The sequence below is a fragment of the Hemicordylus capensis genome, chromosome 4 (genome assembly GCF_027244095.1).
Source record: "Hemicordylus capensis ecotype Gifberg chromosome 4, rHemCap1.1.pri, whole genome shotgun sequence".
NCBI lineage: Eukaryota > Metazoa > Chordata > Lepidosauria > Squamata > Cordylidae > Hemicordylus > Hemicordylus capensis.
The window spans coordinates 298,212,060-298,235,255 of record NC_069660.1 but is presented as its reverse complement, the minus strand read 5'-3'; the positions used below and the strand labels follow the sequence as shown (position 1 = coordinate 298,235,255).

The window sequence follows — 23,196 nt, the reverse complement described above, 5'->3', positions numbered from 1 at the left end:
CTACCAAAGGATTTATCTTTCATGGATGTTTGAAAAGGCAAGTGTGTGTTCCTTTCCTATGCAGATCTTTGCTTAAAAAAAAAAAATTCTCCTTGTAGCACTATAGGGCCTTCTTAAAACTGCAAAATTCGCAGCAGTTTGTCATTGCTGTGGTAAGAGCGTAAACTTCCTTGAGCTTATAACAAAATTAAAAATTCAGCAATGAGTTGTTAAAGCTTAATGGTTCTCTCAAAAGTTCATATAAAACATCCTTAAGAAACAACTTGGCTTATTTTGTGTTTAGTTTACAACTTTATTTTGTTTATAGCATTATTTTAAATATGTTTCTTTAGTTTTTTATCATGATGTAGTGATTTTCTTTCGTTTTTGCCATGTCTATTTTTTAAACTTGTGCATTGGACCAAGCTTAACTCTTGACTCTAAAAAGATTAAAACAAGAGGCACAATAATGAGCTATTTTGTGTATTTGTGTTAATGCAACAGAAGTGGTTGTTAGCATCATACAAGACACCTTGCCCTTTTAAATTTAATTTGAATGTTGAAACAGTTTGTTGGGGGCCCCTTTAGATTGAAGGCCATGTCCTGGACCTGTTGTTGTCATTGTCTTCAGAACTGTGAATGAATCTTACAGCTGGCATTGCAGAGAAATTAAACTTGGAAGCAGCTGTGAACCCCACAGCTTATGATGTTTCACCAGATGTTTCATTTATCTTTAGGTAGCATCCTAGTTTGTGCCTCATATCAAATCATGTAAGGGGGGAATATAAATTTGAGATACTTGCATATAAATAAACAGAATATCCTTTTTGCAGCATCAAAGACATGTTTATAATGTTCTGAGTTAAATAGTTGGAGTTTCTTAAATCCAAGTAAACGTTATTCAGAGGTGGGGCAATTAAGAAAATGTATACTATAGAAACCACGGTTGTGCTAAAAACAGCTGCTCATAAAGAACATTTAATCTGTAATTTTACTTTGAAACATTCTCCTCTTCATTATTCACAGTGATAACGTTACAGACGCCACATGCAGTTTTGAAATCTTTGCTTAGTAGATGTCTCCAGTCTTATGATGCTGGAAGAGCTGCTCAGTTTGAGGCTATTCTGTAAGCAAGCAGATATCTGTTGCTGTAGAGGGCCAAGAGTGTTTCTTTTTCACAGTAAAGGAAAAGTGTGCCATTAAGTCAGTTTCGACTCCTGGCACCCACAGAGTCCTGTGGTTTTCTTTGGTAGAATACAGGAGGGGTTTACCATTGCTTCCTCCCACGTAGTATGAGATGATGCCTTTCAGCATCTTCCTATATCACTGCTGCCCGATATAGGTGTTTCCCATAGTCTGGGAAACATACCAATGGGGATTTGAACCGACAACCTTCTGCTTGTTAGTCAAGAATTTCCCCACTGTGCCACAGTACTGAGCCATAAGCAGAATAAGTGCTGTCACTTTCCCCGCTACTGTTTTGCCCAACAACTTCAAATTGAGCTTTGAGCTTTCATGATAACAAATTGAAGCTGAATCCAAGCAAGACGGAGGCGCTCATTGTGGGGGACTGGAATTTAAGGGATGCGTTAGATCTTCCTGTGCTGGATGGGGTTACACTCCCCCAGAAGGAACAGGTACGCAGCTTGGGAGTGTTCTTGGATCCAGGCCTTACCATGGTATCTCAGGTGGAGGCTATGGCCAGGAGCACTTTCTATCAGCTTCAGCTGATTTGACAGCTGCGTCCATTAGTTGAAGAGAATGATCTCAAAACAGTGGTGCATCAGCTGGTAAGCTCCAGGCTCGACTACTGCAATGCGCTCTACATGGGACTGCCTTTGTACAGAAACTTCAGTTAGTTCAAAATGCGGCAGCCAGCTTGGTCCCTGGGGTAACCCGGAGAGACCATATTATGCCTGTCTTAAAAAAACAGCTGCATTGGCTGCCGATATTTTTCTGAGCGAAATACAAAGTGATGGTTATTACCTTTAAAACTCTGAACGGCTTGGGTCCGGGCTACCTTAGAGAGTGCCTTCTTCGGTATGATCCCCATTGCTCGTTGAGGTCATCTGGAGAGGTCCGTCTCCAGTTCCCACCAGTACGTCTGGTGGTGACTTGGAACCAGGCCTTTTCTATAGCTGCTCCTGGTCTATGGAATGCACCCCCAGCAGATATCCGCAGTTTAGGCTTGCTGTCGGCCTTTAAGAGAGCCCTAAAAACTTATTTGTTTAGCCTGGCCTTCCAAGGTTTGTAAAATGTTGTTGGTTGTTTAAAAGTATTTTAATTGGTTTTAAATGGTTTTAATAGTTTTTGAATTGTTTTTAGCACTGTCTTGAATTGTGTGTTTTTATGTCTTTTTAAAAGTTGTTGTACACCTCCTAGAGCCTCTGGATGGGGCGGTTTATAAATGTAATAAATAAATAATAACTAATATATTACTGCTGCCCGATATAGTATCAGTGGGGATTTGAACCGGCAACCTTCTGCTTGTTAGTCAAGCATTTCCCTGCTGTGCCACTTAAGGTGACCAGGGGTGGGGGGGCGGTTAGGGTTGTGGATAAAAGTGCTGGACTCCTCCCTCTTTGCTCTTCCAGTACTAGCCTCCATTTTGTATCTCCGGAGATGGCTGTTTGTCTCTCTTCGGCCGTGAGCTACAACTGAAATTAAGCTGCAGGCTTTTCCACACTAGTTTGTAACCTTTTCTTTAAATTTAATTTAAATGAGAGCCAGTGTAGTGTAGTGGTTAGAGTTCTGGACTAGGACCGGGGAGACCCGAGTTCCAATCCCCATTCAGCCATGAGACTTGCTGTGTGACTCTGGGCCAGTCCCTTCTCTCTCAGCCTAACCTACTTCACAGGGTTGTTGTGAGGAGAAACCTAAGTATGTAGTACACCGCTCTGGGCTCCTTGGAGGAAGAGCGGGATATAAAATGTAAATAACAAATAATAAATCCTTGTAGTTCTTCAGTACTAAAGGACTATCTCAAGACCTCTTCTTTGCTGCTTTCTCACCAAACTGGCTTTGCTCTGCTATTTGGGGACTGAACTGACATTCCCTCCCTACACATAAATGGCAGTGAGGAGGATGAGTGCCCAGGGAGGACATTTTGTCCAAGGGCTGCCCAAATCCTGGAACTGGCACTTCCAGCAAAGTGTCTTAATAGTAGTATTCTGAAGTCACTTCATCCTCCGTGATAGCCTTGACAATGTTCAGCTTGCATCTCTTTGGCCACAGAGCCAGTACTCCAATAGAGTTCTAGCTATTCATGGATCTGAACACTTTGTCCTTCATTATTTCTGCACTAGTCAGCATGGTGCCATTCTGGCAGTGAGCCACATTTTCTTAAACACGGACAATTTTCCTTCCTGTTATGCTTCACCATCTGTTAAATAAAATAGTATTTGAACAAAAACTATCTGCATTATACTTGTGCAGTTTGATTTTCTTTCTAATCAACTGTGTAAATAGCCATTACATACACAGTATTTTACATTCCTGCATTTCCTGCTATCTTATGTATGAATAACTGAAAATACAGCAGTGTTCCCTCTAACAGGGATTCCCAGATGTTGTTAACTACAACTCCCAGAATCCCCAGCTGCAATGGCTTTTGCTTGGGGATTATGGGAGTTGCAGTCAACAACATCTGGGAGTCCCTGTTAAAGGGAACACTGGTGTACAGATCTGTACCTAGATACACTGTACACATCGTAAAAGTGTTGAACAGAACATCTGAATAGAGATGGACACAATCTACCTGAAATAGCCAACTGAATACTGTCAGTCCTTTACTTAATGGATTCCTCTACTTAGTTACCTGAAGTCACACAAGTGAGCTATTAGCAACAAGCTCCATATTCACTGATGATCAAAGTCAGGGATTCTCAACGTTGGGTCCCCAGATGTTATTGGTCTTCAGCTCCCATAATCCCCAACCAAAGGCCACTGGGGCAGGGGATTATGGGAGTTGAAGTCCAATAACATCTGGAGATCCAACGCTGAGAACCCCTGATCAAAGTCATCTGCTTCCCTGTTGAACATCATGATGATACTCCTTTGTTTTTATTGCATTTGTATCAGACTTTCCCTCCAGAGAGACCTGGGTAGCTTCCATGGAGTTCTCCCTTCTGTTCTCACAATAGCCCTTTAATGTAGAACACCTACAGAGTTTCATGGTTGAGCAGATATTTGAATCCAGGTCTCCCAAGCTCCAGTGCACCCCTCTATATGCACACCACTGGCTGTGTTTGGGGATATGTAGCATTGGCATTGTGGAAAGTGTGCCTGGTGGTTTTGCAGATCCCTTAGTGAATAGGTTCTCAAGCTATAATTCTTGGCTGGAGTTATCAATTTTCAGGCAAACACAGTGGTAATCTGGTTAACGCTATAGGTGCTTATTTCATGTGAATAAGCCTTTGTTTTATGTCCCCGTACTATAGACTTAACCAGACTTCATAGTGTGATGTATTGTTGAGGAATTTGAATCAGCTATAATGTGTTTGTGCTCTACAAATTGACCTTTGCTAGTGTGTGCATAAGACACATGTTTGGTTTAGTCCTCTTTATTTTCCCATTTATAGAGGTCCTGTGAAGCCCAAATGGAAGTACAGATAGGCACTTGGCTGATTGAAAATTACATGGTGATTTATTTGCCAGCTATTCTAAAATCTGGCATTTGGATTCAAAGTTCCAGTCTAGTTCTCTGTACAGTGAAATGTATTTGAATCTACATCACAACCTGGCTTGGCATCTTTTATGCTGATGATCTCCAACTGACTGTCAAATATGCCAAGATTTGAATTATTATCATATTTGAATGTTTGCTCTGAACACCCATGTTTGAAAAGGGGGAAGAAGTATATTACAGAATCGAATCCTTAAAACTTTGGAACAGTCATCTGGTCCAACCAGTGCTCCCTCTAACAGGGATTCCCAGATGTTGGCATCCCCAGCCAAAGGCCATTGTAGCTGGGGATTCTGGGAGTTGTAGTCAACAACAACTGGGAATCCCTGTTAGAGGGAACAGTGGATCCAACCATCAGGGCTTGTTTTTTTTTTAACCTATTCTCTGTGAGACAACTCTAGCTTTAGCTAGCATGTTGCTGTGAGTTAGGCTTCAGTAAAAGCCTGTTGTACATTATTAATAATCATATGTGAATTAGCAGCATGGGGCTAAACAAGTGCTTTTGTCAATATTCTGCAAATTTAATCAAGGCAGATAAATCTGCCGCTGAACTGTGTTTTTGCTGGATAGGAGTTTTGATGGCTTTTGGAATATATCCAGTGGAATATGTGCAATCAGCACTTCAGGTACTCCAAGTTGGTTGTTATTCCTAAACCACTGCTGAACTGCAGCTTATTATATAGTTGTCAGGATTTATATGACTTAAACCAGTTTTTAAAAATCTCTCTATATATTTCTCTTAGGCATACCTGTCGCTAATCCCATGCGTGGCAGCTCTCGCAAATGTTCACGAGCAGCTGCCGGATAGCAATGGGGACAGGCGCGAGAGAAGAAAATGGTGGTGGCAGTGGCAGCAGCGGCAGCCTGGCAGGAAAAAAGGCAGCGGCAGGCGGGCAGAGAAAACGGGAGGGGTGGGCAGAAGGCGGCAGTGGAGCCCGGGCAGGAAGAAATCAATGATGACGGGGGGCAGCTGGGGCAGGAAGCGGTGTGTGGAGGCAGGAGTGGGAAGCGGTGGGTGGGTGAGGGAAATGGTGCTGGGGGGGAGGCAAAACAGAGGCACAGATGTTCTGCACCCAGCCCAGCTAGTTTATAATATATTTATCATTGTAGTTTATAGGAGGGTCTTGGAGAGTAGCAGCTTATTACTAATGTCATTGCACTTACCACTTCCCAATTTTCCATTCACTACTTTCCAATTTTGTGTGTCTTGCTGTGATGTCACAATCCACATTGCTTTTTTAAGGTTGTAGTGAGCATTTCTGAAAATTCTACATCCCATTGGAAATAAAATTATATACATGGCAGTCCAGTCCTAGCTTTCTTTTGAAACTGATTAAAATGTTCATTTCAGCAGGGAAGCAACCTGCCTAGAGAGCAGAAGGCTGTTGGTTCGAATCCCCACTTGTGTTTCCCAGAATATGGGAAACTCTTATATTGGGCAGCAGGGATATAGGAAGGTGCTAAAAGACATCATCTCATACTGTGTGGAAGAAGGCAATGGTAAACCACTCCTGTATTTTACCAAGAAAACCACATGGCTCTGTAGTCACCAGGAGTCAACACTGGCTTGACGGCACAATCTTTCCTTTCCTTTTCATTTGAATAAATCAACTTGTTTGCTTTAGTTGAAATTTCAGTCTGTGGCCTGTGACAGTAATAGTCTCATTGAATTCCCCTTCATGGTTCTGTGTAATTAACATTTTTTGGTCTACTTTCCAAAGGGAAGACAGCTTATGAGATCTCTGTGTGTGTGTCCCAACTAACGTTTGTATTTATGGTGCAATACAAACCACATGTGCGGCATGTGGAGGTCTTGGGGATATTTGTCCCTTAGCCATCTTGAAACAAGATGGTGGCCAGTCAAGCACCACCTCTTCAGAATTTGTGTATTGACAGTCCAATACAAGTCAGATTCATAGCATAAAGGATGGAGTTCTAGGGAATCATAGCAGGCGGTCTTTTTGTTACAGATATGCCATCATGAAAACCGATGGCATTACTGTAACAGATGATGGTGTCACACATGCATTATAAGAACCTCTCCTTTATAAGTGCATTGCAGGGGAAATGGATAGACAGTCCTGATTTCCAAGAGTGGTAATAATGCTATTGAATGGATTTCATTCTAAATCCTTAATGTGACTTTGGCGTTGAGAGAAACAGAAAGTAGGCTCAGTTTATTCTACTTAAAATTAGTGTGCCTCTAGAATTCAGTACAACACCAGACAAAAAACTGTTGGTGGTATCCGAACTTCTTGGCTGGCAACCATGGCCAACCAAACTTTGTGAAACCCTGCCAAAATGGCCATGGTACTTGAGCATTTTGCATTCAGCAGATTTCAAGAGCTGAAATCAGTACTCACCCATCCTTGCAAACAAGTCCATAAAAGTTACTGCCCATAAACATTCGTACTAGTCCATCTGCCCACAATGCTTCTGTTTAATCAAACCTTGCATGCTAGCTATCTAAAAGAAAATGGCAACCACCACTCGAGTAAACAAGTTTTGTAAAGTTTCAGCTGCTTGGGGGCAGTTTTTACTTGTCACAGGTTGGTACAAGGCTGGTAATCTTGTAATTTTCTAGACATACTGGGCAACATTCAGACTAAGTGCATCATGACTAAAGCCTCATTCAGATGTTATAAAATCGCTCCACTGTAGCCATGTACAGCGGAACAAAGTGGGGAGGAAGTCCCACCCCTGCTGTGTTGATCAGGAGCACATCCTGCCACTCACACTTAGAGTGGGGCTTGTCTGAAGAGGGAAAAGCCCAATGCGTGATGGCGGGCACTTCTTTGATTTTGAGACTGGATCGATCCAGTCTCGCAATAACGGAAGCACCCGCCATCTTGCATTGGGCTTTTCCCTCTTCAGACAAGCCCCACTCTAAGTGTGAGTGGCAGGGCACGAGGGTGACTGACACAGCAAGTGTGGGACTTAACCCCTCTGTAATGGCTATAGCGAGGTGGTTTTATAGTGCCTGAATGAGGCTTAAGTCTCATTGAAATTAATAGGAGCTAAGTTTTACATTTTACTTGTCTCATTGATGTCATTAGTAATGACTTAGTCTGGATGTTGTCCATTGATTACTAGTAGAGTCTAGAAATAGGGTGTGTGTGTGTGTGTGTGTATGTACACCCACCCCCCAAAACAAAATATAGCCTTAAATAGCACCCCATGCCAGCTAACGTTGCTCCTTCAGTTTTCTAGTTATCCAGGTTCCTTTTGAAGGACCATTTTGTGTTTTCCCCGCCCCCCCAGCTCTGAATCGGAATGTCCTTGAGTGACTAGCAAATTCAGATTAGATACATTGCTTCAGAAAACACCCCCATGCGAATCCTATACATATTTACTTGGAAGTAAATCCCAATGCATCCAAACATGGAACATACAGGTATGAAGATCTGTGCATTCTGATTCTCTCTGCCCCAGTTTAAACATAATGGAAACCAGAGATTAGGTGGGGTGAGCATCTTGGGAGAGTATATGTGCCCTGTTGTGTGAATTCTCTCCAGCCCTTTTTATCTAGCCTCAGTATCCATGTGTGAATATTACTAACGCTGAATAAAAGGAGCTCAGATGTGGTCCTAACTCATGTTGAGAACTTGATTATTTTAACACAGAACACTGAACCCACGTAAAGGGGTCAATGGGAATTTGTGGGACCCTGCAGCTTGATCCAAGACAGCACCACTGTGTGCTGTCCAACTTCTAAACTGAAAATCTAAAGAACTAGTTCTTGAGAAAAGGATCTTCTCACTCAGGGTGGCCCAGGCATTTGTGTCTCAAAGCCCGGCTGCAAAATGATTTAAAAAGCTAACAAATAATTAAACAATAATAAAAACACAAAAAACATTTTTCCTGACTGCTTTTATTTTTTTAAAAAATGCAAATTTCAAATGAAAGCAAAATTAAAGATGAATGAACTTTACTTTCTGTGTACAGCATAATTTTGTACTTCAAACATTTTCTTAATTACCGTATAGCTCTATATTTAACGTGGCTTAATTGTTACTTAACAAAGGGAAGATCGTATTGGTCTAGCACACAAATTCCTTCCTTTTGTTCTCTGGAAATAGTTAAAAATAACATAATTAGCCTCTTGAAGTGTGTGTGTGTGTGTGTGTGTGTGTGTGTGTGTGTGTATAAAGATCATAATAAAAATGTATGTATTGTCTGGATGCTGTTTATTTGGGCAAGAACTGAAGATCTTTACCACACATTCTTGTTACTATTGTAAAGCTTATTATTTAAACAGTATAGCAAATTTCAGTTGAAGATTTGGCCATTGGAGAGAGGAGGAGAATTGAGCCTATTGTCAGCACTCTGTAATGATGACATTAGCACTGTTTCTTTACAGGCATGTTTCCGAATTTAAAACCAATAAACATGCTGTAAAGAGGACAGCAGTGTGGTCCTGAAACACAATTTTAAAAACCAATTACCACTAAACAGTAGATAACATGTTGTTACTGGATACAGGAAAGGATCAAATTCCTGCCTTTGCCAATTCACTGCTATTCATCCCAATCCATCTCAAAAGTTGTAAAGATAAGTATGAGGTAAAGACTGTACAGCATTTTATATGTGCATAGAAATGATTAAATTTACTTGAAGTCCCATTGAAATTAAAAGGACAAATTAAGCATGTCAAACGTGTCCTTCTAAATTCAGTAGGACTTTATTTTTATTTTTGTTTTATTTCATTTTATTTGAAACATTTAATATACCGCCCACTCCAAAGACTCTGGGCGGTGTACAAAAACATGTAAATAAGGCAACATTAAAGATTGCATTCTAAATTAAAAACTAAAAGTAGCTAACGGAAAACAAATAAAGTAAACTACAGGGCAAAAGCGAAAAAGAAAAGCCTTCAATAGAGATTTGAAGAATAGAAGATTGAATTTGAATAGAGATCAGTAAGGAAGGGGCTAGATGAATTGGAAGGGGAGAGAGTTTTGCGGGTCCTAGAACTCCGAACCTCTCGAAAATCAGGGACCGACAAAAGGGTCATCTAAGATGATCTAACAGGACGGGTTGTAACTGGGTAGGAGAGGCGGTTCTGTAGGTAAACAGGCACCAAGCCCCACAAGGATTTGAAGATAAGAACCAGGACTTTAAATTGAATTTGGAAGCGAATGGGTAACCAGTGCAGCGACTGCAGGAGAGGTGCTACCTGGTCACCCATGAGTAGGTGAGCTGCTGCATTCTGGGCACGTTAACACTCCCTTGCAGAAGGTAGTGGGCTGGCCTCTGTCATGTATTCCTAATTCTAGTCACTTGTGACCTAAAAGAAGGAAAGAACCGCTTCGTGTATTGATTTCATGCCTGGTTGCTTGAAGATATTTCTGATTCTCCGAACAGGTGATACGTTAAGTTGCTGCATACAAACCTGGCAGCCATTTTGGGCCAGTCTCTTTGTGCTTGTTCAGTATTCAGGTGACTTCTAGAGTGCCACGGTACAGGCTGTTGGGGTTTGCTCATAGTTCTACAGGTATGACACGAATCCTCATGGGCTCTTGACTACTTGAAGCGACTGGGCTTAGAGAGAATGAAACTCTGGACTTGCTGCTAAAGAGTGGACAGGTCTGTACCAAAACTGTGTAGCTGTATCCATTTGGGGCTCTAAGACGGGAACATAGGAAGCTGTGTTATACTAAGGGGTGGGTGAACCCACCTCTTCATCCAAGCTTTTTCAGCTTTTTAATTTATGTAGGTTTTAATCTGTGTTTGATTTTAAATTGTTTTAAGTTTTTGTGTATGTGTTAAACTTGTTTTTATGTTGTTGTTAACTGCCCAGAGACAAAAGCTTGGGGCGGTATACAAATTGGATAGATGGATAGAGAAGTCAGACTATTGATCCATCTAGCTCAGTATTGTCTACACGGACTGGCAGTGGCTTCTCCAAGGCTTCAGGCAGGAGTCTTTCCCAACCCTACTGGGATATGCCAGGGACTGAATCTGGGACCTTCTACCTGTAAACTAGATGCTCTGCCACTGAGCTATAGCCCCGTCCCACTTCTTGCCATCCTGCACGAAACAACTGAGCAGTCTTGGTAGAACTGCTAATACCAATACAGATAGATCTGAGTCCTAGCTTCAAATGTTGCCTCTAGCATAGACTTTCTAGGCAGTTTTTGGCAGGCTTTTCTCTCTCATTCCTCAATCCCTTCCTCTAATATGGTTTACCCTACAGCAGGGGTAGAAGCCACCTAATGGTGCCGCGGAGAAGTGACTTGATTATCAAGCCGGAGGTTGCTGGTTCAAATCCCCGCTGGTATGTTTCCCAGACTGTGGGAAACACCTATATCGGGCAGCAGCGATATAGGAAGATGCTGAAAGGCATCATCTCATACTGCACGGGAGATGGCAGTGGTAAAGCCCTCCTGTATTCTACCAAAGACAACCACAGGGCTCTGTGGTCGCCAGGAGTTGACACCAACTCGACGGCACAACTTTACTTACAGCAGGGGTGGACAGACTTGGCCCTCCACCTGTTTCTAGACTACAGCTCCCAGCAGGAGCTGTAGCTCAACAACATATGGAGGGCCAGGTTTGCCCACCCCTGCCCTACAAGGTTTCTGTGAGGGTCACTGAAGGTACTGCATCTTATGCATGTAGAGTGTTCAGTTCAAAAGTATTCAACACTTATATGGAAAGTTGGGATAAAAAGGAATAAATACAAGAGCACAGAGTATCTTTTCATGGTGCAGACTGGCTAGAAGAATATGATTCCATAGTTAAGGGAGAATGGTAACATTTTAGTGTGTGTACATTTTTGTTGAGGCTTATCTGTCCATGGGCAATGCAGGGAATATCTTCATTGCAATTCTACTTCTGGATTAATGGAAAAAAACCCTCAGTTTTCCTGGTTTAGATGCTCAGAGGGGTTCTGTTGCTTTGAAATGAGTCAGCTGATTACCAGGAAGTGTGTGCTCATATTGCTAATTAATAGTTTTGTAACAAAGGCCCCTTACAAGATTAACCCTTAGTGTCCAACAAACTACTTTGTGGTGTTATAGCTGTGCGGTAGAGTTTGTTGATTTATTAGAGAAACACCACAATAAATAGACACACACACCCCTTTTTAACATCTGTAAGTATCTCACTGAAACTCAAAATTCTTAGAACGTTGTTACCACTTTCAAATACCTGAATGGTGATCAAAATGAAAATCCATTATGGGTGTTGTTAATTGGGTGCTTGACGCCATTCTCTTACATGGGTGGTCCCTGCAAGTCTGCTGTGTGGTCAGTTTGGTTAAATGAGAAACTTAGTTGTAGTGTATATCAGGTCCTGCATCAAAGGTCAGCATTGGCAGGAGGGCCAGTATTACCCAGAGTCACGCATTGCCGTAACTTCTTCTTTTCAGTGTTTATTTTCATTTATACTTTTTTTTTTTTAACATATGCATGCAGAAAGCGGGAGCAGTGTTCCCCTGTAACAGGGATTCCCAGATATTGTTGACTGCAACTCCCATCATCCTCTGCTGCAGTAGCCTTTGTCTGGAGATTATGGGAGTTGCTGGCCTCAGCACCTGGGAATTCCTGGTGCACTGCAAAGGAGGCTTCTAGCCCCAGGCTGCCTACTGAACAGACTTGCACAATTTAGAAAGACAGCAGGACGGGTTTTTTCTTCTTTTCTCTTTTTTGCTTCCCTTAGTCCCCTTGGCAGAGTCATAGCCACGGAGGAATTCGCCAGCATTCAGGCTTAGCTTTGCCTGAATGCTACTAGTGAAGAAAGTGTAAGCTCTGAGTGCCCCCTCCCTTGAGTAATTGAGGCTGCAGCAGACTCTCCTCACCTTCTCGGGAGTTTCTGTGCCACTGGGTTTCACAAGGAGTGGGGTGTGTGTGTGTGTGTGTGTGTGTGTGTGTGTGTGTGTGTGTGTGAGATGAACCGCTATGTCGTCTTGACCTGGACCCCCCAAATTTGAAGCTGGCCCCAAGGTTTACAATGCAGTTGGTTGTTTTAGGTTTCTCTGCCCCTGTTCTTTTTAATTGATAAGAATATTTTCATTTTGCATCTTGTTTTCTAACAAGGTAAGCCCCTCTCTTTTTTGAATTCACAAATATTCTTTTCATGTTGCATCTCTTTGTGATCTTGCATCTAAACTGCCCCTTCTCATATCTTTTAACTCTTATTACACAAGTGCACACTATAGGTAAGTTTCATTTAGCATGCTGCTAAATGAAAACCATTATCCTTCACTTGGAACTTACTGTCAGTTATCATTCTTTCCACAACTTTCTCCTCTTCCCTCTCCTTCCCCCACCCCCAATCCTCTTTTCCCACTACCCTTTCCTTTTGATTCCTTGTTAGCTGTCTTCTACCCACTCAAGATTAGAGCTGTAATTCAATTAAATAAATCTCTGTTGATCAGTCACCTGGGTTTTAGTTAGTTGATCAATCAAGTTTGCACAGGAGTAAAAACAGTAGTTCTGAAACAAAAAGCATACATCATTTTATTTTTACATCATACATGTGTGACGTAGCTGGCATAAGCTTGGAAGAAACATTCTCTCCTGCAGTGAGATAAAAGTCCCTTTAAGATGGCGCTCACCCTCAATAGTTTTTATAAGTGCTAGTATTGAATGTATGTTTTTAAAAATCTGCTTCCCAAGTTAACTGGGGCACCTTTAACCAATGTCAACAAATATGTTAATAAACCAATTCAACATTATGGCCATGCTTGATGTACCGATATTCCTATCAACATGTGAGTAGTGAGCAAGCTGGGAAGAGAGTTTTAGACTAGTCTTCTTCCTGACATGCTAGTTTTCATTGAAGGACTGTACCACATGCTCCCCACCCCCAGGGAGTTGCTCAAGCGCATAGGCGTGATCTTGTGCAACTTTGACCTGGCAAGTGCAGCATGTACAGGAGAAGCATTGGGAGGCCTAGACCCATTACATCTTTGTGCAGCTTATGTACTGCAGCAGTAAACATGCTAGGCTGAGTAATACACTTGAGACTCGAAGCAGAAAGAGAGGCTGGCTCGGGCAAGTTTTATTGTAATCTGTCATAACAAAGAGTATTACAAATATGACATATATTTATATACTGCTTTTCAACAGAAGTCTCCAAAGTGGTTTACAGAGAGATATATAAGTAAAATGACTGCCTATCCCCACAGGGCTCACAGTTTAAAAAAGAAACATAAGAGAGACACCAACAGCAGCCACTGGAAGGATGCTGTGCTGGGGATTGATAGGGCCATTTGCTCTCCCCCTGCTAAATAAAGAGAACCACCACTTTAAAAAGGTGCCTCTTTGTTCAGTTAGCAGGGGACAACTGACTGTAAATGTTCATCGCACAGAAATGGAAAGCCAATAAAATGCCTTCAAAAGAAGACTAGTTGATAAAAGTTTTGGAATATGCGGAGATGGCAAAACTTACAACACTTATAAGGGATGAAAACTTGGAATGTTTCAAAGAAGATTGGGAACCTTTCTTGCTTTACTTAAAGAACTATTTTTCTAACATGGACCTTTCAGCAGGGTTTGAAATTTAGTAATTACAGCAGGTTGGGTAGGGTAAAATCGAATTGTAAGATGGAGTATATATGTTTTGTATTATTATAGCAATGGCTTATATGTATAGTTAACAAGAACCGCGCAGACTGGTAAGCGGGAAGTTAGTATTTACTTAATTAAGTGTAACTTGATTGTTAAGGTATTGTTAAAATCAATAAAATTTTAAAATGCAAAAAAAGGGGGGGGGGGAGGAAATGTTCATCTTCCCTAAGCATTCATGGAGTTTTATGTTGTTGCGGGGTGAAGACTGTTGGTACTAAGTGATAGGAAATTAAAGATGTAGAGAACTGAAGTGTGAGTCTCAACAGAACTGGAACCAGGGCTTGATGGATCACTGGAAGGCCAATCCAATGGAAGTAGTGGGTATAAGTCAGGATTTGAGCTGCGAAGTCCATCTGAAAGGTAGGGTAGCAAGAAGCAAACCAGGTAGCAAGGTAGCAAACCAGGTAGCAAGAAGGCAGAAAGGCGCACAGGTGGAGAGGAAAGTTGACAAACTGGAAGGAGTGCAGTGGGGCAGGCAGGCAAAGACATCGGAGCAAACTAGGGAGCCACACAGTCGGATCTAGAGTCTTGGCTGTTAGCCAGGTGAGGGCTCAGGCCCGACCTAGAAGCATTCATAGTTCAGCTGTATCAGGAAAAACCAATGGGCTGTTTGGACTTGGGAGAACAACACAGCTGCAAAAGAGACATTGTGCACAAAACGGCAATATCCTTGATTCTTGACATCCTTTGAGAGACTCTCCCTCAGGACTTTCTTTGGACACTTTCACCTGTTCCTTTGGTCAATATTGATAACTTTTTTTAAAAAAATTATTTTATCTTCCTCTGTTGTTTCTCTGAAGTCAAGTCAGTAGACCTGCTAAAGCCCACTTAAAAATGAGGCCATTTACTTCAAATTGTGTCTAGAATAAAGAAAATAATTCTGCCCCCTTTCCCCCTCAACTCTGCAGCCTCAGGGGTCTCCTAGTTTGGGTCTCTGTGGATCTTAACGGCATCTTTAATTGGACACGTTGTGTAGAAATGAGTTTTCTATGAATGTATCCTCTAACGTGTTTGATCCTTCCCTTCCCCAGTCCAGTATCAGATGGAAATGATGCGGAGCCTTCGCCACGTCAACATCGATCACCTTCACGTTGGCTGGTACCAGTCCACCTACTATGGCTCTTTTGTCACCCGAGCCCTCCTTGACTCCCAGTTCAGTTACCAACACGCCATTGAAGAGTCTGTCGTTCTCATTTACGGTCAGTGTGTGCTGCTTCCTGTATTATTCTCCCCCCTCCCTCCCCCACACACCCCAATATTATTACTGCTATTTTTGTCTTCGATTTCCCTTGCCTGCAAGAGCAGCCCTGGCAGGCCTTTTCCAAGTAAATACCAACCCTGTGTCTGCAGCAGCCTCAGCAGCAGCACAGTCTAGACAGGGTTTCCTTCTTTCTGTTTATTTTTCTTGCTATCAGAGCCCTGATGTGTACGTTTTGGAATGCCGGAGTAGCTGCTTCATTTTTATTCCTCCGCCTGCCCTCCCTCGTGGAAGGGGCTGGTGGAACTAGACCAGATGTCTTAAGAAACCCTGCTTGCTAGAGAGTCTGGCTCTGTACGTGACTGACCAATCATAATGTGGTTTGCCAATATTCCCCCCGCCCCCCTTTTTTATGCATCTGACAGAAGCATACAAAACCTGGACTGTTTCGTAGCACAAAGATTTTTTTCTTTTCTGCCGATTTTTTTTTTAATGGCGTTTCCTCAAGCTCTCCAGACCAGATGTTCTGTGCTGTATCAAAACCGTAGGCAATTTAACAGCTTTATAGCCTTCCCCTCCCCGAACACTCACAGTTTTGCCATATCTGGCAGGCTCGCGTATAGTTTCCAGCTGAGAAGTAAATGTAACGTCCTGAGTATCTGTCAGAAAAAATACTAATGAATACGATCAATCTTATGAGCTGCCCCAAAATTGTTTCAGTATGTTAACAATTGGATTACAGTAAAGAACAAGTTGTTAAAGTATACTTATACTGGCTGGAAACATTGCATCATCAGATCTTGATGAATTTTCCACTTGTTTCAGTCTATTTTGGTTTTCATTTTATCACTGATTGCTAAAGGTTTTACTATGTTGAATTTCACACAACACAAATGTTTTTTTTGAGTTTACTATTCCCTAAGTTTACTATTGGCAAGCCTACCTCAGCTGTTATCTTGCTGCAGATGTTAAGAACCCTTGTCCTAGAGATTAATTTTTTATTCAGAAAATTTTCCAGTCTAACAGTTGCATGTCAACATGAAAACCATATATCTTAAAAAGAACAAGAAAAAATAGAGAGCAACTGGAATCATTTACCAAAATAAATATTGTTCTAATAGAATACTGGAAGCCTGACAACCCAGGTGCAGGTCTTAGGCTAGGACCCAGGAGGTCTTTCTCTAATTGTCATTACGAAGTCCGCCATATTCTAAAACTGCATTTGATGTGGTTCTACCACTTCATATGGAAGGTGATGTTCCCATGATTGAATGCTTCTCCCATACAAAACAATTTCTTCCATGTCAGGTTTAGTAGAACATCAGGGTTAAGGTTTCTGGCCCAACATTCTCCCTGAGATGTTAGTTTGCTACATTATAGGGTTGTTTTGTATTTAGGAGCATTTAGTCATGTGAACCCCCACCTGCAGCCTGAAGTGGTACAGTCCGGATGCAGATTTACCGCCTCGGTGAATGTATGAAAGTTGCCTTCAGTTGCATTAGATCATTGGTCCATCTAGCTCAGTATTGTCTGTAGTGACTGGCAATGGCTCTCCAGGGCTTCAGTCAAGGGTCACTTCATTCATTCATTCATTCATTCATTTATTTAACATATTTTTATACCACCCAAAACTCGTGTGTGTGGGCGGTTTACAACAAAATAAAAATGGAAAGTAAAACAGTTAAAAATACAAACAAGAAATTTAAAACACAACATTTTAAAAAACAACACCCCAATATTCTAAAAGAACATTAAAACCATTAAAACAACATTAATTAAAAGCCTGGGTGAACAGATGCATCTTTAAAGACTTTTTAAAAGCTGTCAGAGATGGGGAGGCTCTTATTTCCCTAGGGAACACATTCCAAAGCCTCGGGGCAGCAACGGAGAGGGCCTTTTCTGGCCCTCCTTGAAGATGCCAGGTATTGAACCTGGGATCTTTGCATGCAAATCACGTGTTCTACCACTGTGTTGTGGCCCCACCCCCAACTAGGCTATATATCCAGTATGCCAGCTTAGCACACCATGCAGAAATCATTCCAGGGAAGAAGACTCTTGTGTGAAGGATGAACACACATTCTGAGAAAATCCAGAAATAAAGATGGATTGATAGGGCACTCAAAATGTTAGCTTCAAAGCAGCGAAGAATCCTGTAGGATCTTAGTGCTGCTTCTAATCATGTAGGCGAACCAAAAGCTGTGCAGGCTGTTGAAGCTCTGTCCACTGGAAATCCTGTTCAGCCTGACTCTTGATTTGACCAAGTGCAATGCACACACTTGACATGCCTATTCTTGCAACTATAAAATGTGGACGCTAACACAAAAGCATAGAGATTTTCAGGATGCTAAATTCTGTACAGAGTATCATATGCTATATCTGAATAGCACTCTGACAGAAATGCCCTTAGCCCTTGCCCCTGGTTATATGTACACATATGTAATATATGTTCTGTGACTGCCTTCTGTTAATGGCAAGCATGTAGACTGTATTATAGAAATCTTGACCGGCTCTTGTGTGGGCCCAATTCAAGGCTGTCGCCTTGTGAAACCCTGTCTCAGGGGCTGCCATCTCCTCACTGATTATTGAGCTCTTCTAGCAAGGTCTGAGGTAGAAGGTCTGGATACTGTGGGAGGTGAAATGAGCTGGGGAGTCTGGTGCAGTTGTGACAACATCCCTATATGGAATTCTGTCCTCAGAGGTCCCTGCATCAACGTCCTTGTCAAGTTTCACACCAGTCAAGATGTTCTTATTTTGCCAGTTTGAATCTTGAATGTTTAACCTTTGCTTAGCTTAAGCTGCTGTTGATCTGTTAATTTTTGGGACTGTTTTCGTCATGTTATATTGTTTTTAGTGTGGGGTTTGTTTTTGTTTTTTTTAAGTTAAGTGGTTATGCTGCTTTGAACCATGGACAAGCAGTTATACTTTTTAAAACAGTAATTTATATACAAGTTGTATTACTTTTGTTGTTTTTATTTGTATCCTACTATATCACATGGCTCAGATCAGTTTAAAGAAAGTTTCCCCCCCAAATATTAATTCTTCTGTCTCCAAAAGGCTCACAGGCTTTTTCAAAGTAGTGGTTTGTGGGGTGGAAGCAAATGAAATAAAAACACTGTAAATACAAAATTATTTAAAAGTAAAAGTGAGATGCCCATACCACATTTTAGATAACCAGTCCCCAAAGACATCCACAGCACAGTGCTTTTTTCTGGCAGACACTGTCCAATGCCTGTTTTGTTGCTGCCTATTGGGATAAGCTGTGCAGGAGCTCAGCTTATCCCACTCAGCACTAAATGTGAAGGTGATAGAGTCCCTATCCAGGAAACGCTAGCTTACAGGTCCTGGAATGCTCCTCAGAGTTGTGGTGCTAAATGATCTTTATCATTTAGCACCACATTTATCATCAGAGCCAGTGTGGTGTAGAGGTTAGAGTGCTGGACTAGGAGCGGGGAGACCCAAGTTCAAATCCCCATTCAGCCATAAAACGAGCTAGGTGACTCTGGGCCAGTCACGTATCTCTCAGCCTAACCTATTTCACAGGGTTGTTGTGAAAGAGAAACTCAAGTATGTAGTACACCGCTCTGGGCTCCTTGGAGGAAGAGTGGGATATAAATGTAATAATAATAATATTATAATAATCTTTAGCAAAACTATATAAGCTTTTTAAAAAACATTGTTCAATCTGAAGTGTTCATAAATACTGTGATGTTTTGTGCTTTCCTCCTGTTCTTTCTCAGATCCCATAAAAACTGCCCAAGGATATCTCTCCCTAAAGGCATACAGGCTGACACCTAAATTGATGGAAGTTTGTAAAGAGAAAGATTTCTCTCCAGAAGCGTAAGTGTGGGGGGCCATTTTGGAATGGGATACAGATAGAAGTCACATGTCACTTCCTAAAGAATCACACCAGTCTGCCTGGCTCGGACCTGGGCGGTCTGGTTCAGTTTGGGGGGGGGTACCTTTAAGAGTGGCGGGAGGGTTTACTTACCCCTCCCGCCGCTTTCCCGCTCTGTTGCCGTAATCCTAAGAGTAATTGGGGCGGCAGGATACCTCCCTGCCGCCCCTTCCCCAACGTTGCTGGGAAAACTCCCAGCGCACGTCACAGAGTCTGTGACGTGCGCGCAAAGGACTGCTGGGAGTTTTCCCAGCAACGTCAGGGAAGGGGCGGCAGGGAGGTATCCTGCCGCCCCAATTACTTTTAGGATTATGACAACAGAGCGGGAAGGGTAAGTAAACCCTCCCGCCGCTCTTAAAGGTACCCCCCCACCCCAGTGCCGGACCGCAGTTGGCGGTTCCGTGCACACCCCTAGAATGTTCTTGTGTGGAGAACTCAAACCCTGATTGGATAGGAGTTTAGTGGAGATTATTTTAGTGGAGAGGCAGCATGGTGTGGTGGTTAGAGTGCTGGACTAGGACCAGGGAGACCCGAGTTCAAATCCCCATTCAGCCATGAAACTAGCTGGGTGACTCTGGGCCAGTCACTTCTCTCTCAGCCTAACCTACTTCACAGGGTTGTTGTGAAAGAGAAACTCAAGTATGTAGTACACCGCTCTGGGCTCCTTGGAAGAAGAGCGGGATATAAATATAAAAATAATTAATAATAATAATAATAATAATAATAATAATAATAATAATAATATTTTAGCAATAGGATATTATGTATCTAGGTGCAGGGGTTAGACTAAAGCAAGAACAGCTGACTGGTAGCTCACAGCATCCAGCCTTGTAGTAGATTGCAAGCACAATGTTTTTTAGCCTGGGGGAACCAGACACCATGGCTTGTGTGTGGTTTGCTCACTTCCGAGCAGCTTTACCAGGGAGAATCCTGCTTGTGCCTCCCAAAACTGTTCCTGAGAGTTGGGGACCCTCAGTTTTTAAAGGAATAGGAAACTGCAGAGGGAAGGAGTGGGCTGTCAAAAATCGCCACTCCTCCTGCACAACAGGAAAAACTGGCGCATCTGCAGAAAGCGACTCTGGATGTCAGCCTTTCATATTCTGTTTTCATCCAGCATTTTTATGCATAGGTTGAGCTAGATCAGGGTTAGATCAGGATCATCGTTGATTCTCCAGCTGTTGTTGCACTACAGCTTCTTCATTCCTAGCTGCAATGGATTGTGGCTGAGGATGATGGGAGTTGTAGTTTAGCAACAGCTGGAAAACCAGGGTTGCCTACCACTGGGCTAGATGTTTGAATAGATTTTCGTTTCAAAGAGAAAAATATATAAAATTTCTTGTAACAGCTTTTAGTAGAAACCCCCACCTAAACTTCCCCCCTCCACAGAAAGTGTGTGATGTAACTGCGACTTCCTGGCATCATTTACAGTGAGATGTAGCTTTTTAAATGTTCATTCTCCCTCTTAACAATGCCAGTGTCTCTTTAGTTGCTCAGACTTTTGAAAAGAATTTTATTCAAGAGGAAACCCTGTTACTACTCTACTGCTCACTGTCTAAATACATTTGGTTTCCATCTTCAAATACAAACTGATTCTTTTTACAGTCTTAAAGATAGAACCAGCACTTCATTCTCCAATCCATGAAACAAATATTTACATAGCACCCTGCCCACCTCTAACATCCAACAGACTGTCCCTTTCTTTCCTTGTCTGTGAGTTAGCCGTGGTTTTTTTTTTTTTTTTTTTAAAGAAAGGGAAAAAGCTAAGTTGATAAAAACAAGATGGCCAGCGATGAGGGAAAGAATTACTTTAGTAGCTGGAAAAGGACTTTTACTCTGAGATCTTAGGAAGGAATCAATCCACCTCTTCCAAAGAAACGTTTCTTCTTAGAGGCATCTGCCATTAGTCACCTCTTGAAGAGAATGCTGAAAAAAGAATTGAGATTAAAAAACAAACTAAAACTACTTTTGCATTCAGCTTTTACTTGATGGCCATGGCTGTAGCCCAGAGCCCAGCCAATGGTACTTAGGAACATAGGAAGCTGCTCTATTCCAAGTCAGACAATTAGTCCATCTAGCTTAGCATTGTCTGTGCAGACTGGCAGCAACTTCTCCAAGGCTGCAGGCAGGAATTGCTCTTAGCCCTCTCTTGGATATGCCAGGGAGGGAACTTGCAACCATACAAGCATGCAGGTGGTTTCCCCAGAGCGGCTCCATCCCCTCAGGGGAATATCTTGCAGTGCTCACACGTTCAGTCACCCATGTGAATGCAAACCAGGACGGACCCTGCTTAGCAAAGGGAACAGTTTATGCTTGCTACCACAAGACCAGCTCTCCACCCATGAGGTCTGTGGAATTCAATGAGACTTGAACACACTCATTCATATGCTTGGCTACAGATTATATTGCGGGCTCAGAAAAGCTCCCCCCCCCATCCAATGACTGTAGGACCTTATTGTTCCCCTTGCAGCCTGTGGCAGGGCTCTTTCTTGCTTGAGCTACTTGGGTGTGTGTGACTGAATTTACTCCTTGGCTATATCAACAGTGGCCAACCTTTCTGGCAAATGTGCCACGTGTCAAGTCCAAAGTGTAAGAGCTCCCCACTCTAATGTACATATTCAGCCGTATATGTCTTGGTTTTCCTTCTAGGGCAGGAGTAGACAACCCTGGCTCGCCAGCTGTTAGAACTACAACTCACTCACACTCTCTCACTCGCTCTCTTTGTACAGGGCACTGGCCGTGCTTCACTGTTGCTCTACATGAACAGAAAACACAGCTTTTAACACACCCAGTATACTCAGCACATTGATGGAAACGGACAGTGTTGAATAAGTTGCCTTTTTCAGGGAGCCAAAATTCCTTGAATACTGAGGGATCTGAACAACTTAGAGGAACCTTGGGCTTCCTAGAAAACATTCTGAAAATTACCACCACCGTATTCAGAGTCCAAGCCATTTTCTTTGTTTCCTCGAGCAGCTTGCAAGCTCCCAGAATAATTAAAAAAACCATTTCCAAGCTCTTTTTCTAATTTGCTGCACAAGTTTGACTGTTACCAGAATCAGAAGAGTGAAAAAAGTTAGGCTTTCCAGATTTACTTGCTGAATGTTTTTGCTAGATCCAGTTGAAATTCTTGAAGAGATAAGTGTGCCAGTTGGTGATAAGGGCTTATCTTTGCAGGTTGAAAAAAGCAAGTATTGCCTTCGAACACATGTTTGAGGAAGTACCCATCATAATCAAGAATTCCTACTTGATCAATGTTCTTCTTTGGGAGCTGGAGAAGAAGTCGGCAGTAGCAGATAGACATGAGCTGCTCAGTCTTGCAAGCAAGTAAGTGCTTCGCTTATTTCATTCTATTTTAATTTAATTTTATTTCAAAGCAAATTTGAAATAAAAATGCACTGTGGGGTTCCTAACCTCTTTCACGCTTCAAACTGAGATTTTGCCAAAAAGCATCCCTTAAGGTGGAAGATAAACATCCATTTGCTTGATCAGCTCTTTCCACCTATACTGAAAAGTATAGGTGTAGAGGGCTGGGGAAAGAGATGTTGTAATTTATTTTTTTAAAGATTGTGAGCCCTTTTTGGGACAGGGAATCATCTTATTCCTTTTTCTGTGTAGCCATAGGAAGCTGCCATATACTGAGTCAGACCATTGGTCCATCTAGTTCAGTATTGTCTACACTGACTGGCAGTGGCTTTCAAAAGTTTCAGGCAGGAGTTTCTCCCAGCCCCGAGGCTGCCAGGGAATGAACCTGGGACTTCTGCATGCAAAACCGATGCTCTAACACTGTGAACTAGGGCCCCATCCCCACTTTGACAGCTCCTGAAGCAGTATATACATAGTTGTCAATAATAATAATAAAAAAGCA

General features: G+C 42.2%; 1 protein-coding gene across 1 annotated transcript in view; it reads left to right on the top strand.

Moving 5' to 3' along the window:
- The window catches only part of EIF3H (eukaryotic translation initiation factor 3 subunit H), a 79,333-nt gene that overhangs the window by 42,647 nt on the left and 13,490 nt on the right, over window positions 1-23,196 (top strand). Inside the window, exons 3-5 of the mRNA XM_053247492.1 lie at window positions 15,270-15,437; window positions 19,174-19,273; window positions 22,506-22,655. Of these exons, the coding sequence (XP_053103467.1) occupies window positions 15,270-15,437; window positions 19,174-19,273; window positions 22,506-22,655 (418 nt within the window). The remainder of the gene's footprint in view (window positions 1-15,269; window positions 15,438-19,173; window positions 19,274-22,505; window positions 22,656-23,196) is intronic.